This window comes from Mchenga conophoros, linkage group LG9 (genome assembly GCF_057382185.1).
Source record: "Mchenga conophoros isolate Kocher_MC1m ecotype Shallow Benthic linkage group LG9, M_conophoros_male_GT1.1, whole genome shotgun sequence".
Taxonomy (NCBI): Eukaryota; Metazoa; Chordata; class Actinopteri; order Cichliformes; family Cichlidae; genus Mchenga; species Mchenga conophoros.
Window position 1 is genome coordinate 28824176 of NC_140534.1, and position 19022 is coordinate 28843197.

Genomic DNA, 19022 nt, shown 5'->3' on the forward strand with positions numbered 1-19022 from the left:
GCGTAGTTATTAAATTTGACATCTTTTCGCTGTCCTTATAGCATGGATAGTGCAGGTAAACTTAAAGGAGAGAGAACAGCAGTTATTTCCTCTTATATAGTAAAAAAAATGAAAAAAGAAATAAATCAAACTGTCAGGTTAAATTATTTATAATTGTTCAGGTTTCCTTAAGAAACCCTGGGACTACCTTGGAGAATTCCCATTTGAGAGCACAAAGAAGCGCCATTTCCACGCTTGGCCTCTAGGGGTCACCATAACAATCACGAGCCGCTGTTCATTCCCCTCTCTGCACGCATCCTTCCCTCTCGTTGACTGTTTACTCCATCAATGGCGGAAGCGGATTAAGTCTGTGAGTGTATAAAGGATTTCTTTTAAAGTAAAGCACTGATAGCTTCACAGTGTGAAGTCAGAGTGTTTATGTGTCGCTTTTGTTGAAGTCGGACTGTTGTGTCTGTGACGGGAGGACTTCTCTTCGTCACGTGTTGCACGTGAAGTGGGAGAAATGCTTGTGGAAATGAATGAACGATCTTTAGGTCGAGCACTTAAGAGAAGGGCTGTGTTAATATGTGACAAGAGCTAATTTTCTTTGGCGGTTAGTATTAAAGAGGTAACGAGACGATGCAATGTACTTTCATTGAGTCCAGAGTGTGTATGGAGTATTAAAGAGAGAGAGAAATGAGGGAGAAAGACAGGAAAACTGCCCACTATTAAACAATAAATCCATTTTAGAAAGAGAAAATAAAAAACTGCCTGCACTATATCTTTGAGAGTCCACCGTGAGGGGAGGGTCTGATCGTTATCGAGGGCTAGCTGTTAAAGGTTCAGCTGAGTTCAGAGTACTATAATGATCATTAAACCCTGCTGCACTTGGTTTTCTTTCGTAGTTTGCTCTGCTTTGGTTGCTAAAGCTGGAAGGTGAGCAGATCCAGGTGAAGTATACATTTGTTTTAGTGCTGTCATCAGCTGGTTCGTGAGGTTTTAGGCGTATTTAGCCTTTTTGGTCGTTTATATGCCCTGGTTATCTACAGGGTTGTTGCTTTCTTTTTTCATATAAAGTACAGTTTACAGAGTCACAGCTTTTAATTTTCCTTTAATGAATCTGTCATATATTATGACCTTCAAACATTCCAACCTGCCCAAAAGATATTCAGTTTGCTGTCACATCAGATATGCAAGAGCCACACATTTGAGAAAAAGGGTTGGGTGTTAAGATTTCTGTTAATAGATTAGTCAATCATTAACTACCTGGGCTCCATTTTTAACTTTAGTTCCTCTCTAGTATACAGATGGTGTTATATTTTTCACAGGTATTGTGTTTGATTCATTGATTAATTTAATCAGCAAGAAAATTTAAAAAAAATCATCACATCAGTTTGTCATTGTTGTTAAACCAGAAGATTATTGACATGAACAAGAAGACTGAGGCAAATTTGCTGACAATTTTGACAGTAGGTTTTTACATTTTCAGCCAAGTCCACATGACCCATCAGTCAAAGAAGACAGATATATTAGCAAAGAAAAATAGTTATTAGTTGCAACCCTGTTGTGTCGGTATTGTGTCTTGAAACATGCGTGTAAACCTTGAAGTTGCATAGCTTGTGGTGGTCAGAGGGCCCGGTGGCGCCAGTGTCCGGCAGCCTCGCCTCTGTCAGTGCGCCCCAGGGCAGCTGTGGCTACAATGTAGCTAGCCATCGCCAGTGTGTGAATGTGTGTGTGAATGGGTGAATGACTGAATGTAGTGTGAAGCGCTTTGGGGTCCTTAGGGACTAGAAAAGCGCTACACAAATGCAGGCCATTTACCATTTTACAAATGCAGCTTCCATGTGGATGTTTGTATTTTTAATCAGTTTTCTTGTTTTAGGGAGAATTAATAGTTCAGTACAAGCCCGGTCAGAGGTAGACATTTAAATGACTTTCTTTCTTTGTCGGCTTACAAGCAAAGAATAAAAGTAGAAAACAGACGGACAAAAGGAAGAATAGCAGCAACATATGCCCTGTTCTCCTCAAGTCCAAGTGAGTCGACTGATTGAAGACAGGCTGCTGTGGATCCTAGCCATGGATGAAAAGATGACACCTTTGGACTGCCTGCTGCCCTCAGGTACTGCCTTTCAAACTCACATTCCCTCACCAGAAAAACACATGCACACAATCAATCAAATCTGAAGGTTCATGCACAGATGCATATGTCTTCTTTTTTTCAGTTGTTGTTGTTGTTTTGTCATACACAAACTATACTCTTGCGTGGGGCACCCACCCACACACAGACGATCTCAATGCATCTGATCAAAATTCACGCTTACTCGCATCACTGTCACGCTTGTCTTCCTCCCTCTGCTTCTCCCACTCACTCCGACACACGGTCTTTGGGGAATTAGAACTCAAAAACAAATCACTTGCACTTTCATGACAACAGTGTACATATGTATGAGACATGCCTTCCCTTCTCTTTTGCTGAAAGGGGTTTTTGATGTTTTTGCTTTAAAGGGGTGGTTTAATTAAGTTTGATCTTTCTAAAATCTAATCATCTTTTTTGCGTCTGAATGAAATGCCTGACATCACATAAATTCTCCTTGTTCCAACAAAACATTTTAGATCCATATTAAATGTGTCTAAGTTCAGTACATAGCACATTTATTATCTCATTTCCAAAGGCAAGCTAACACGTTACAATAGAATTCATTACCCTAACGATAATCTGACATGTCCTGTACCCAGTGATGCTCCTAAAAAAGAAACTCTCCAGATGGCTGGCTGCCCTACAGACCTGAGAAGGAAGCTGGTTATATCTGCCTTTAGCCACTGCTCTCAGGTCAAGGTTTATGTGAGCTCTCTGGTGGTATGAGCTTCGAGGAAGGAAAGCTGATGTGAGCCGAAGGGCAGGTTATTACCAGACCTGTAAAGGTCAACGGGATCGTACAACAGTTTGGCCTGTAGAACAGACAGCAGACACTTGTACTTTCCTCAGGCTCGAGTTACATTTATTAGTTCCATGTAATTCCTGACAACTGTACTCATTTTATTAGCTAAAATCTAATGCAGTCAGCTGCAACAGCTCTTCTGTGAATTCCACTATTAATACCGTGCTTTGACCTAACCAGGAACACAAAGTAGAATAATCCACCTTACTGACCACATGAACAGAAATGGAAAAGAAGCTTTGCAAAAGTTGGGTACTGTGCAAAAGTCTCGAGGGTTCCCCTCATTTCTTCATGTTTTGCATCCAAGGAGCCAGCCATTTTTTTTTACCTACCTAAAGAATGAATCAGTGTTGTGTCTACACATAACACACACATTTGTTTCCATTTGTTTAGTTCAGTCCATGAAAAATGCCAAAGATAACTCAGTTTGACAGACATAAAATAATATTTTTGCCTTAACAAGGTGAATTCCAAAAAGCTATTAAACATAAACTTGGCATATTACAGCATGGTGTGCGGTTTGCTCTTAAAAAGTTTAAGGAAACTGAACAACTGAAAGCCAAAATTAAGAATTGTCATGGCTCTGTCATGGTTTGAGCTGCCTTTCATTCAGTAGTGTTTAAGATCTTGTCGAAACTGATGGAAATAGGGATGTACAGTCAGATAACATACAATACCCAATGGAAAATATGTTATGTAGAAGCCGGGACCTCAAAATTATTGGAGCAGTGTGGGATCACCTTGACAGAGCAGAATAAAAGCCTTTTGAAACGACCTTCAAGAAGCCGGGAGAAAGATTCACGAAGACTACTTAAAGAAGAAAGCTTGCCTAAGAGAGTTCAGGCTGTTTTGAAGAATAAAAGTCATCATGGCAAATATCAACTTTCAAGTTAGTTTGAGTTGTATTCACCTTATACTGTGTTTCGATAAATGTTTGCTGCATCTGTTTCAGTGAACCACGGATTACTTTATAAAGCAACGTATAACATAATGGAGTAGAAGAGTATATTTCGGGTCATTGGTGGTGAGTTAATACATTTTATGAAAATTTGACCCAGGTTAGAAATATTATTCTTCCACAGAAAGATATGAAAGATATGATAAAATGTTATATCCACGGTATGCTGAGCACTGTCTGAGGTCTGGCTTTTCTCATTCTTTCTGGATTCCTTGGCATCTAACTATCACAGGCACACACTGTGTGTAGTTTTACTGATAAGATGAATCTGAGGTCTGAGTCCTAGAAAAATCGTCCTTTTAATCAGTCTTGGTGCTCTGTGGCATTTGTTGCATTCTTGGAGTCATTTCTTGAAATGTTGTCTTTTTTTTTTTTTAACCACTCTACTCCAACCTGCTACTGTTTGGATAGCTATACTGCTGGTCTCTCTTCTTGTGTATGCCTCACAGTTCATAGAGTGGAATGTAAAAAATGCATTACCAAATAAGAACGTGGACTAAGAAAAACAAGCTGGGATGTCAAGAACTGTTTTCAAAAAAGCGCTACTGGGTTTATTTTGTATGAACGTGAAATTCTTAGCAATAAGGTAAGAAACAGAAGGAAATGAAGGTTTAACTGAACATGGGAACAGTTTGCTATAAATGAGTTGATATTAATTGAATAAAGCAACAACAACAACAAAAACCTGTTTGCTTGCCTCTGTTCATCAGTTACTGTGTTGGCTCTAGGCTGAGCATTTATTAATGCTAATGTTACGATTAAGCTGCATGCTTATAGTTTGTCTCGCAGTTATATTGAGAGTGGGCTAAATATAGGGATTTAAATCAGATCATAAAATATAATCACAATCTCAAGCTTGTACTCAATTGAGCTAAAGTAATTAGTAAGTTAACTTTAATTGACTTGCGTATGACTGAAAACAACAATTATGATATTTACAGAAGTTGTTTTAAAAGTGTCTTATGATAAAGAGCTGTGCACTCACAAGCCACTTCATTAGGTACACCTCACTAGTACCAGATTGGACCCCCGTTTGGATTCAGAAATGCTTTAATTTTTCAGATTTGTCATCCATGATGTCAATCTCCCGTTCCACCACATCCCTTCGGTGCTCTATTCGACTGAGATCTGATGATTGTGGAGGCCATTTGAGTAGAGTTGAGGTTTGTGACAGGATGTCTTATTCTGTTGGAAGCATCCATCAGAAGATTGGTATACACTGGTTATTAAGGGATGGACTTGGTTGGCAACAATACGAGTCTGTGGTGTTTAAACAATGTTCGCTTGATACTAAGTAGTGATCAGGCGTCTCATCAGACCCAGACCAGGCAGTGTTTTTATGAACTTCTACTGTCTAAACTCCCTTCAGTCACATTTCTTCTTCATTCTGATGTTCAGTTTGAACTTCAGCAGGTCATCTCGAATGCCTGACTTGATTAGCTGATTCGATATTCATGTTAAGAAGCTAATATAGTGGGCAATGAGTGCATATTCGCAGCTTTCTGCCTTTCAGCACGTACTCGCTGTTTCTCTCCATTAAACTGACCCAGTTTGTAGTTTTGCCATTGACATACAAAATAAATAATTTGAAGGCACTCTTTCAACTTGCGATGGTCTCCAATGAATTATCTAGCATATTTGATCAAAATATTTATTACATTAAAGCACATTTGAGTCACATCTCATTTATTGTTGTCTAAAGCACTACAATCATCTTGTTCAACTGCAGAGGCGTACTTTTGCTGCATGCTTGTGTGCACAGGGTATGTTTGTATATACTTGACATTCTCACACACGTGCATTATTTGTGCAACGCAGGAAGACGGAACTGCTGTTGATTTTCTATTTGTGTACAGCTTGAAAATCAGTACCACACGGAGACCGACATCAGTCAAGAGACACTCACTCATGTCAGGAAGCTATCAGCAGTTTTGAAGCATTCATTGAAACAAATGTTTACTCAAGCATGTTAGATAAGCGTTACAGGCTGCAATGTTGCATTTGCTCACTGTACAAATCCAAGATTTAGGCTAGAGATTAGTGATGGCTCTTTGACGTGAACGACGCGAGCCGGCTCCTTATCGCGAGCCGTCACGTGGTTTTTTTTTTTTCTTTCTCTCAGCCTCTCTCACACTTTTTTTCGCTTCACTCTGCACGCGAGCCTTGTGCTTTACGCTGGGCAGAGGGGGGAGGGGCGGTAGTTACACTCAGTAGCACAGGAACAGAGCCAGAGAGAGAGAAAGAGAGGCAGGGACAACAACATTAGAAAGGTATAGTAATCATCCACAACTATTTTCGGTTGCAGATGATAAAGGATTGAGAAAGTTTATTCATGCAGGTCCATATGACAGAGAATGTGCATGTTCTTTTAGTTTTCATATTATAATTTATATTTAATTGTGTTGTGGTTTGCAGTGTTTTGTGTTCTTTTCACTTTAAATTTGTGAAAGGAAAAAGCTGAAAATTTAAATAGTTAAAACTTGAAATGTGAATAGTTGATTTTTATATTATATGATTTATTTATTACATTTTATGTGGAGTGAATAAATAAAAGTATATTTACGGTGGCCCCTAGAGACAAAGCACATACAAACTTCAAATCACGTACGAACTCTGAAGCATGTACAAACTCCAAAACACGTAAAAACACGTACAAACTCCAAAACACGTAAAAACTCCAAAACACGTAAAAACACGTACAAACTCCGAAGCACGTAAAAACTCAGAAGCATATAAAAACTCAGAAGCACATAAAAACTCAAAACACGTACAAAAGACAACAGAAGTGCTCCAGGATGCTGGGCGCAGTGTTGAGCCTTTGTTATCTTGTGGCTACACAAGCCAGCAAGTACCAACGACCGGATTTGGTGTGTGGTAATAACAGGTAAATGAACTTTTTTTTTAAATTATTTGAATATATAAATGAGTGCCTGTGTATAAATACACAAACAATACACACATGCTTTCAATTGTGTAATTTAAGTGATCTAGTAGCTCTGCTTTGGAAGTTCAGTTCATGCTAGAAATGTGTTTTGGAGTTTGTACGTGTTTTGTCTCTAGGGGCCACCGCATATATTTATATATAAACATATATAAATAAAACCACTTGTTTTTATGTTAGTAATTCCTTTTGTGCATAATTTTATATTATTGTTAATAATAAATTAATTAAAGCAACAAAACAACCTGAAGAGCCGGTTCGGAGCCGAAAGAGCCGGCTCTTTTTAGTGAGCCGAACCGAAAGAGCCGGATCTCTAAAAAGAGCCGGAAATCCCATCACTACTAGAGATTTCTCTGGGTGTGCAAATAATCCGCAGAATGATGCAGAAGCAACAAATCACATACACCCCCGGTGTTATAATTTTGTGGATAAATTTGTCACTTGCTATTAAAGGTGAAAGATGTGCCTGAGATTCCCAGCATCATACATTTTATTTATTTATTTATTTATTTTTTACCCAAGTGCACAGTATAGCGATACACTTTTAGGATATATTTATATGGCTTCCTTAGTTTAATCTCTTGGAGGAAATGCTTATCTAGACTCTCTGAGGAGGATATAAGAACAGCCCCTGGATGTCTGCATTTTAAAATCCCTAGTGTGCACAGTTAGCCTTTTAAATTTCATCATTTTAATTATAAATACTTATTTCTGGAATATCTTTGTGCTAGCTTATGTGTTTTGGATACTCTGTACGTGTGCGCGCGCGTGTGCACGCGTGTTTGTAGTATTTATGCTGTCTGGCACTTTTAAGAGAATCCCAAGGTGACATTTCTTTGAAACGGAGTGCAGGAAAGGCCACGCGCCTCCTCTTGTGTGTGTCTGTTTGTGTGTGGGGGGTGGGGTGGGAAGGTGAGTGTTTGTGTGTCGAAGGGTTATCTGAAAAGTCACGGCTGGTTGAGTTTGCCTTTTGTTCTCTGTACACCTCCAGCCAATTAAGAGACAAGACTGACAAATCTTCTCCTCCTCTTTCTCCCCCTCACTTTACCCCCGCCCGTGCATCGTCCTCTCTTTCCCCCCTCCTTTGTGTCGCCTCTTTATCCTCTCTTCCTTTCCTCGACTTTTTACCATAGCCGGCTGGGGTTTGGCTTTTGGATTGGAAATGACCTTCTAGTGATGTGAACTTTTTAACAACATCAAGCCCACTGCTGCAACAAAGTCACAAACCCAAAGGACGTTTTATTTCTCCACACTTTCTCAGCCAAGCCTAAATGCACTTTTTACACCTGAGGGTCCAAAATCCCCCCCAAAAAAGAGCTTTTTTTCCCAGGTGATGCACATTTTGCTGTGAGAAATTGATGATGAAACCTGAAGTGTACACTGTAAAACCCAACAGTGCATCTTACTAAAAGAAGTAAGTTGTTCTTACTCAGTTCTGAAAAATAGTTAAAGTAACTTTCATGAAGTGTGTTAGGTAGACCCAAAAGTATACATATGATATAATAACTTTATTGTAATAAGTACACATTATGTTTTTGTAACGTTTTAAACTGTTTAAGTTGTGCTAATTCATTTGTATTAGTCATCATCCACAGCCCCGCCCCCAGTGTTTTGCCTGGACTTGTCGGCCATGAGACAGGATCCTGGTCAAGAGAGTGGAAAGTACAAGATAAAGTTATTTTTATGTTTTTTTGTTAATGCTTACTTCTAGCATACAAAACGTACATTTATCAGACTGCTTTGTTTTAGTTGTACTTCGTTGTAATTTATCAGACTACTTTGCTGTAGTAGCTCGTAACTTAGCTTGCCAGCACACAATTCCCGCCTAGCGCTGTATGGAGTCTGCCTTCACAATTTAAAAAATTAACGGTTGGTGGCTTGTTTCAATCAATAGTTGGTAAGTAGTCTGATTTTTGCAAACTGCATGCCACAAAACCTTTGGTAAAATCAGTGTTTACGCTTTTCTGACTCTGACCTTTATCAAGTTCAAATGTAGCCTACTTTTGCACAGTGAAAATAGTAGAAAATTTATTTAGTGTTAATTTTAAGAGTTTAACGGACAAGTTCGCCTTCACAAATTTTGAATATGATGGTTAGTGGCATTTTAGTCGCGAAATAATTTACCTTTTCAAAGCTGCACTGCACCAAACCTAAACGTTTCTGACTCTGTACTTTCCAAGGGTTAGCCTATTGTGTACTTCACTTGTGTAAAATTGCTTTATTATTTTATAACGTATAGAGTAGTTGACCAACCTGAATTGAAAATGAACTGTAGTGCAAGAATAAATCTTACTGTTTTCCAAGCTTGTGTTATTCAGATTGACTGTTTTTAAGTGAAGTAAAAGTAAAAACTGTTCTGCTAGCTTTCTGTTCTCATGGCTTTTGTGTTATTACAGTCTGACGATTGAAGGAGCAGTAGCATGCCGAGAGATCATCCAGCACTGCACTAAAGACAACCAGTAAAGGTGATTTTAAAACGATTTGGTATCATAATGTGGAATTGCAAGTTGTGTAGTTTGTCTAGTTTTTCTACTGCCATAAAAGTCATGTTGTTGAAGCATTATCGGCTCAACCATGGTCAGTACTCCACAATTTCACCCTTACCCTGTCTCTACAACACATGCATGTGTACATTTAATACATTTAATTCATTAAAGATACACATGTCAACAATGCACACTCCCACGCAAAGAAAAGACGGTTCTTATCCAGATTTATTATTATTATAGATTATTATTATTATTATTATTATTATTATTATTAATTTATTTTTTTTAATTTTTTTTTTTAACTATTTAATTTGTAAAAATGTGCATACACACACACACACACACACACACACCACACACACACACACACACGTAGGAAAATATTTAGTATACACATCCAGAAATGCATACACTATTATATATTGTACATATATTTATCAGTTTCAGGTTGGCCATTCTTGTATTTTGCTCGTTTGTGTTGTTGTGTTTGCACATCTCTGTTGCTTGTGGGGCTCGCACACAAGAATTTCACTCGCATGTGCTGTGCCAGTGTGCCTGCACATGTGATGTGACAATAAAAGTGATTTGATTTGATTTGATTTGAATAATTATGGATTTTGTTGCTCTATGTGTAATTTTAAAAAGCCATTTATTGAAAGCCAAATGTTTATCCATCTGAGGGGGCATTTAAAACGAAAAGAAACTGTTCCATGTCCTTTCAAGAACTGCAATTTTAAAACCAATGTCTACTCAACCTTCAATGCCCACAAATGCAGAGACCACCAAAATTCAACAAGTTACGATGAAGGCATTGTGCAAAGTGTTATAAATGTAGAACAAAAAGATGACATGCAGCTTGATTCAATAGAGTCATCAGATGACAATCAAGTGGCATCCACCAGTGAAATCAGTGGAATTGAGGGTTTAGAAGAGCAGTTGCAATACAATCTGGCTGGATTTTTCTTGAAAATGCAGACCCTTCTCCATGTGTCCCAGAGAGCAACACAGGAGATTATTGAGCATATTGATCAGTTGTTTTTGTTATCACAACCTTTGGTTAGAAAATCAGTTGTAGATAAACTGAAAAAGCACAACTGTACATATACGGACAAACTGGTGGATGAGATTTGTCAGGCAGTTTCTGATAGTAATGTTTTACATAAATGTGTCACATCTGAAGGACCACTATCTACAGCAAAGAGGAGGAAATCATATTATGAAGAAAATTTTCCATATGTCAAACCTGTGGAGTATTTAATTGAATCGTCAAAGCACACTTATATGTATGTGCCTATTCTCACATCTTTGCAATTGTTGTTGAAAAAAAATGATGTGCTTGAAGAAATTAAACAAGCACCCACACAGATTCCTGGACATTTCATGTCATTTTGTGATGGATCCTACTACCAGGAAAATGTTCTACTGTCACAAGAGGGACAGAAATTGTCAATGATACTTTATGTGGATGATTTTGATCACAAACCCACTTGGTACCTCAAAGAAAATACATAAAGTCTTTGCAGTTTATTGGACACTGGAAAACTTTCCAGTTAAATCTTGTTCTGCTCTACACTGCACCCAGCTTGCTCTGCTGTGCAATTCCAATGATGTACGCCAGTTTGGGTGTAAGGAAATGCTGTCACCACTCTTAAATGATCTGAAAACTCTTGAAGAAGTAGGTGCCTACATTGAGACTCTTGGTGAATGTCTTAAAGGCACTGTCTACTCTGTTGTGGCAGACAACCTTCTGCCCATGGACTTGCTGGTTTCAATGAGAGTTTCAGGTCTACATATTTCTGTAGGTTTTGTCATGCCACCCAAAAAGAAATGCAAACAGAAAATGCTGTTACAGGGAATTATGTAATGAGAACAAAAGATGCTCATGATAATTATTGTGCAAGAGCTTCAGAATGATGACATTAAGGAAAACTATGGTGTTAAAAACACCTGTGTTCCTTCTGACCATCTCTCTTTCTTTCATCCTGTCACAGGCTTCCCACCTGACTTCCTACACGACCTGTTTGAAGGTGTCATTTCAGTGGAGTTGGCACATTGTTTAAAGGTTTGATTTCTAAGAGATATTTTAACTTAGAAGACTTAAACAGAGCAATTCTGCACTTTCCATACCAACATTCTGACAAAGTTAATCGCCCTCATCCAATAACCTCAAATTTTGCCAGGCGAGGGACCATGGCCAGCACTCTTTCATGAGACACAGGTAAGTACAACTATGTATATAACATTTGCTGCTCATATAGTATGCTGTGTTTTGCTTATAATATTTTGGGATTCTCTTCAGCTCTACTTTGAATTTCATCGGATCACCAATCAGAATCTGCCACATGTGTTTTATGCTGCGCTGGATGATTATGCTCCTCAGCTGACTGGACTTTACAAAAAGAGGAAAACTGGACGGGTCGGTGAAAGGATGGAGCAGCTTTTGTCGGCATATGGAAAACAGGTATTTAAAAGATACTAATTATTATTCTGCTTGCTTGGCAGTTGCCATTGTTATGTGTTTGTTTATTTATATATATATATATATATATATATATATATATATATATATTAGGGCTGCCACAAACGATTATTTTGATAGTCGACTAGTCACCGATTATTTTTGCGATTAGTCGACTAATCAGATCATCATCCACTGAACGTAAAAGTACAGCTTATTGCACCAGCAGCATCTGCTCTTATATAACTATCATTAGCTTACAGCTTTAAGTGTTTAAGGTCTGTGCTAACTAAAAATAAAGACAAGATGATAGTTAATTGAATTCTAATTAAATGTGCAGATTGTTTCGGTGGAGTTTAATAAACTCAGCCGATTTACTCAGGAACAAATAAAATACTGAAAAAAGCCAAACAATAACATTTTTAAGTTATCTAAGTGACTTGTATATGTTTAACCTGAGTAGGGCGGTGGGTTTGAAAACGATCTGCCGGGAGTCCGGTGCTCTCATGGCCCCCGGCTAGCTATCGAGCTAGTGGGTAACAGACGCCTCCGAAAACGTCGGAGCGCTTTTGAAAATATGTGGTGTCTTGATAAACTGAGCAGATATTTGAGGTTTACACAGCTACATTCTCGCCTGAAAATATGTTAAACGTTTATTTTGTGACCCAGAAAGAATAATAAGAGTAATATTAAAACTAACTAGCTGCCGCCATTGTTGACAACTGCGCTGGGCCGCGCTATGAATTCTGGGACACAGTTTCTTCTTCTTCGGGGTTTAACGGCAGCTGGCATCCTTGTACATGCAGTACTGCCATCTTCTGTTTCAGTCCGTTATTACACTCTTAAATCCTGCTACTCATTCCTGCTTTTGGGATCTTACAAAGCTTCAAATGACGCGTCGACTATTAAATCAGTCGTCGAAGATTTTGATAGTCGACGTAATCGTGACTAGTCGACTAATCGTGGCAGCCCTAATATATATATATATATATATATATATATATATATATATATATATATATATATATATATATATATATATATATATATATATATATATATATATATATATATGCAACTAGAACAGCAGTTCTGGCCGGCCTACCAATGTACCTCAGAGATTTTCAAAACATGCAAGGTACTTTGGTATTACAATAATTTGCACATTTGAATTTAAAAAAGGTTGAAAGGAGTTTATAAGTCATCTGGACTTGGGTTGAAAGTTGAAGACGTGAAGTTGAATGACTTATAAACTTCTTTCATCCTTGATTTGACTACCTGGATGAATGAAAAATGAACCTTCACTGTCAACTTAAAACATGTTATGATATATAGAATTTGAAAAACTGAAGAAAGGTGCCTGAACATTTGTATTTATGCTTTTAACAGAGATATTACAGATGAATAATTGTGCACTCTGTATTATATCTTAGGGTGAAATTGAGTTCTATGAAGCCATAGAATTGCTCTGGTTGCTGATGTCGATGAAGAGGAGGTGCCTGGAGGAGTTCCTTTCTCACCACGCCAAGTGTTCATAGAACTTGAAGATCAGTTTGTTATGACTCATCACTCATGGACTGATGCCCTGGTGTCTTTGTTTGGGCTAATCTATGCTCTGCATCTGAGCTATCCTATGAAGTATACTGGCTTTTTTGAGTTCATTCAAGTAGTGTTGCTGAAGCTAGACGATGAGAGAAAGCAACTAAAACCAAAATTGCAGACACTAAAAAATGAGCTTGTGCAGATGATGTTTGTTTTTCACTGGTCACTATATTCGTGCTTTTTCAGTTATCTGTGAATGGCTTCAATAGTTTTATTTGTTCTGGGTAATTAGCTTTCTAAAAGGCAATGTGGAGAAAGCTAAGAATAAGGAGAAAATCCATATTTGACGTTTTGTTTGTGATTGAAAAAAATCTTCACATAGTGTGTAATCTTAAGCTTATTTCTAAAAACATATTTTAGTTACATGGAAATCTTTTGCGAGATAACTGATAATTAGTCAATATGTACAGTATACTTTCATGCTTTATTTTTTAATTGTGTGATGAGTGCCAGTTCACTCGAGGTCTGGGCAAAACTGTTGCGAAGCCACAAATACCTTTGAGAATACTTTTTGTTAGTGACATCCTTAGTTCAGCTGTTTTCTATAGTTGCATTGCTGTAGTGCATGTGATTTCATTATTATACTAAATGTTACTTAAAATTGTGATTGTTATGGCTCTAATTGCCTCTAGACTATTGTTTTTTTATGATGTACACCTATGTATCAGGTCTACATGACTAAATTTGTGTTTTGTACATTTAATCGATTTTCAAAATGCTACAAAAAACATTCAAAATTCCCTAAAAGTGCAAGTTTTAAAATGCCTAATTATTTGTTATTTGATAATGGCTTTAGCAGTCATAGGTTATGACTGAAAGTATGGTTGTATTCATTCTGTATTTTCTCTGCAGTTAAAGTTAATAAAAACTGAATGGAAAGAATAATAGCTTGGTTTTGCGTTAATAGTACTTGAACCATTTGGTGCAATCGGTTTCCCCAATTGGATTAAGTTGTTTAAATACAACTATTTAAGTTAATTTAACTTAATTTGAATATGAGCATGTAACACTTTAAATAAGTTTGAATAAATACAGCATCTTAGTACAAGAAATTTAATGGTTTAAGTTGAAACATACTAAATACAATGAGTAAATAAACATAATGCATTTGAGTTACATTATCATATTTGCTTTGGGTTCTTGGGACTCTAATAAAGTACTTAAATAACCCCAAACTGTTTAAGTTATAAAACTTGAATCAATTGGTGCAATCGGTTTCCCCAAAATCATTTGAGTTAACTTAACTTGTCAGGTTTTACAGTGTGTATATATATATATTTTCTTTCTATGCTTTTGCATTTTTCCTCCATACTGGGGAAACTGGGGATACAGGCTTTACTGGATATTTCTTGTTTTGCAGTTATGGAATTTACATAAATTCGCTTTAGGAGAGAGTAATCACAAGGTGGTGTTTCAAGTTGCAGATAGCATTTTGGCTTTGTTATAAAAGAAAGCCTTAAACATTGATGGGAAAGCATTTATAAGAGCAGACATGAGAGCGAAAGATAAATGAGCATGAAAAGTGCGATGGTGAGGAGAAGAAAGGTTGTGCTTTAGTCTTTGGTCCATTAAAGCTTTTCTAGCAGCTCTGTTTTTACTTTGTCAATGAATGTTTCCATTTTTTCCCCATTTCCTGCAGATAGATAAATGACAATTCTAAAGTATTAGTCAGGGGATCTGCATTAGCAGCAGAGCAAAGAAAAGCTAAAAGCGAGATTGATGGGAGCTTCAGGAAAGAAATGGGTTTATGAACAGCAACACCACGAGAGAGACTTTAACAAAGAAACGTAGAGGTACACTGATAAGAGAGATGAGGATGACAGAAAAGGTTTAGCTTTGTTTTCATGTATGATATGCAACTAAGGTTAAAGATTTTAAATGGCAAAAAATGAAATGCGTGCAAGTGTGGGTACTGATTTTCTTTATTTTTCTTTAACAAATGGTAGGTATCCAGACATTGATTGTGACCCTGATTAAAGAGATTAAAGGCAGTATAATCAAGGGAAATCACTGTCTGAGCTGGATGCACACTGTCCGTAGTGGTGTTAGGTTTTGTTATCTTCTGCTGTTGCAAACAAACCCTTTGCAGCTTAATTGGATCGAGTGGGAACCAATTTTGATCTCTCAAGAAACCAAGACTTGCTTGAAATGAATTCATTTTTTAATCTTCTCTCTTATTTTCTTCTTTCCTTTGTGGAGCCTTATAATAACCTTGTTATTGCTGCTTTATTATTATTTTTAAATATATTCAATAACACAAACAGTATTCTCCAGTCTGGATTTAAAGGTATTAATTTGAACATGCAAGTAATGACATGTTCTAGCGTTGCCATTTTGCTACGTGTTACTGATTATGCTCCATCAGTCGTCTGTGTTTTCTATCTGATTGTTTATTATTTACACATTTCCCCTTTTCCTTGTGTCTGTTCTTTTCAGGCAAACAGAGGATCTGTCTGATCATACTGAACCAGCCGCTGGATAAGGACCACCTACATATCCTCTGGAGTAAAGGTACATTTCTCACACATCACAAATATAGATCAGACAACAGACAAGCCCCTTTTACAGCACTTATATCACATTTGCATTGATTTGCACCGAACATGTATTCCCCAGTTGTTTTTTGTCATACTGTGCTCTCTAGTCTGTGTAGCCTTCACTCTGCCATGTCACTGAAAGTGTTCCTTCCCCACTCTCTGCCTTTTCCTTTTCCTTTCTGCTTTCTGCATTGGTACCATTTTATTTATTTTTTTGATTACTTCTTTAGCTGAATTAGTTAAACAGTTATTACAATCAAAACAAAATTTGCTTTTTAAAAAGGGCATTTCCATTATGAATGAACTGGTGGACAGTAAATTATTCAAAAATAAATTAAACTATTGTTAATTTCAGTAATGGAATTTCTGGCAGTAATTATGTCTGATAGTAAGGAGCATGGATACAGGCAAGGGATGTCACTTGTAACCCAGTTGTGAGTGTTGATTTGTGTCTGACTGCTTTTCTGTTCCGTTCTCTCCTCTCTTTGTCACTGTCTGTTTGCATGAGAGTGGGGCTGTGCTCTTCAGACACACAGAGGGTAACTTGAGAGCAGAAAAGCAATACAGACTTTAGTGCAAAACTTAGTTGAGCTGAAGACTATTATGCTCACTATCGCTAAGTAATACAATGGCTGTCATTTCTTAAATACCTGTGATCAAACAAGAACATATGCACATCAGCCACAACACCTGCCTAACCTTGTGAAGGTGTCTAGCTTGGTCTGGTGGAGCCCTCACATTTGGTGGCTGGTTTGATAGTGCCTTGGATTCTGGCATGGATGTTTGTCTGGTGCTCCATGCAGGATCTTGCATGAGGTTTGATCAAGTGAGGTTGATTTAAGAGAAAGGTGGTGGATCAGCCCAAAACTACACAGGCCAAGCTTGTTAATGACCTGAAAGCAGTTGGGACCAGAGTCACCAAGAACATTACTGATGATACACTATGCTAATGGATTGAAACTTACAGTGCCTGCAAGTCCCCCCTGCTCAAGAAGCCTTTGGAGCACTAGAAATGCCAAGTATGACCCAAAGAGCACCATCCCCAAAGTCAAGCATGGAGGAGGAAACACTATGCATCTGGGCTTTTGGCTTAATTGGATCGAGTGACCAATGGATAAAAACATCTTTTCCTCAGCCAGAAAATGAATGTTGTAATTTACAGCATAACCGGAATCCCATTTTAACTGCATGCTCCAACCTTCTACGTAACCTGAAGTGCACCTGCGATAAAATGTAACTACATGTCAGGTCAACGGATACCTTGTCTTGAATGGGGTGGAAGATTGCAGTGTAGGGATGGCAGGAGTTTCTCGTTACTATGCAAGTCTGGATGTATATTTCCCTTTGTAAAGCTTGATTTAGACTTCTATGACCCAAAAGCAATTCCTTTGTTGCCAAGCCAGCAAAGGAGTGACTAAAGAAGAAGTGCAATTAGATCATAGAGTGGCCTAGCCAGTCTCGAGACATCAGTCCTATAGAAAACCTGTGGAGATACCAGGATCTTCAAATTGCCAAGCAGCAGCCAAGAAACCTAAAAGATTTAGAGAAATTCTGCAAAGTGCCTAAATCCATCGTGAGATTGAGACAGTGACCAACTGCAAGAAACATCTCATATCTGTTTGCCAACAAAGGCTTTTCCACCAAGTACTAAGTCTTGTTTTTCTTGAGGATAAAATGCTTTTTTCATAAAAAATCAATGTATAACTTATATGTAATGTATTTTTTCCCCTGGATTCTCGATTGATATTCCATATGTCTCCATTAAAATTAAACTACAATAAAAATTAGAGATTGTGTCTTTGGAAGTGAGCAAACATGCAAAGTCAGCAGAGGAATAAATAAGTATTTCTCAATTACACTCAACAAAAATATAAACGCAACACCTTTGTTACTGCTCCCATTCCCCATGGGATGGACGTAGAGACCTAAAATTCATTCCAGATACACAATATAACCATCCCTCCCAAACAGTGGTCACAAATCAGTCCAAATGTGTGGTAGTGGGCACATCTGCTATATTGAGATAATCCATCCCACCTCACAGGTGTGCCACATCAGGATGCTGATCTGACATCATGAGTAGTGCACAGGTGTACCTCAGACTGCCCACAACAAAAGGCCACCCTGGAATGTGCAGTTTTGTCTCACAGCAAAATGCCACAGATGCCACAAGCAATGAGGGAGCGTGCAATTGGCATGCTGACAGCAGGAATGTCAACCAGATCTGTCGCCTGTGCATTGAATGTTCATTTCTCAACCATAAGCCGTCTCCACAGGCGTTTCAGAGAATATGGCAGCACATCCAACCGGCCTCACAACCGCAGACCTCGTGTAACCACACCAGCCCAGGACCTCCACATCCAGCAGGTTCACCTCCAAGATCGTCTGAGACCAGCCACCCAGACAGCTGCTGGAACAATTGGTTTGCACAACCAAACAATTTCTGCACAAACTGTCAGAAACCGTCTCAGGGACGCTCAACTGCATGTCCGTCGTCCTCATCGGGGTCTTGACCTGACTCCAGCTCGTCGCCGTAACAGACTTGTGTGGGCAAATGCTCACATTCGATGGCGTCTGGCACGTTGGAGAGGTGTGCGCTTCACGGATGAATCATGGTTCACATTGTTCAGGGCAGATGGCAGCTGAGAATGTCCCAGTTCTTGCATGGCCAGCATACTCACCGGACATGTCACCCATTGAGCATGTTCGGGATGTGCTTGACCGGCGTATACGACAGCGTGTACCAGTTCCCACGAATATCCAACAACCTCGCACAGCCATTGAAGTGGAGTGGACCAACATTCCACAGGCCACAATTGACAATTTGATAGACTCCATGCGACGATGTGTTGCACTGCATGAGGCAAATGGTGGTCACACCAGATACTGACCGGTTCTGGGTCCCCAGACCCCCAATAGCGCAAAAAACTGCACATTCCAGGGTGGCCTTTTGTTGTGGGCAGTCTGAGGTACACCTGTGCACTACTCATGATGTCAGATCAGCATCCTGATGTGGCACACCTGTGAGGTGGGATGGATTATCTCAATATAGCAGATGTGCCCACTACCACACATTTGGACTGATTTGTGACCACTGTTTGGGAGGGATGGTTATATTG

The 19022-nt window shown here is 38.5% G+C and overlaps 1 protein-coding gene across 3 annotated transcripts in view; it reads left to right on the forward strand.

The window, feature by feature from the left end:
* The first annotated feature begins 312 nt into the window (after positions 1 to 312).
* Positions 313 to 19022, forward strand: part of tpk1 (thiamin pyrophosphokinase 1) — a 112330-nt gene continuing 93620 nt past the window's right edge. Inside the window, exons 1-3 of one of the 3 annotated variants that reach the window (XM_085287393.1) lie at positions 313 to 349; positions 1938 to 2098; positions 15803 to 15877. In XM_085287393.1, the coding sequence (XP_085143519.1) occupies positions 1990 to 2098; positions 15803 to 15877 (184 nt within the window). In that variant the 5' untranslated portion in view covers positions 313 to 349; positions 1938 to 1989. The other 2 variants (XM_085287394.1, XM_085287392.1) reach the window with 2 other exon arrangements.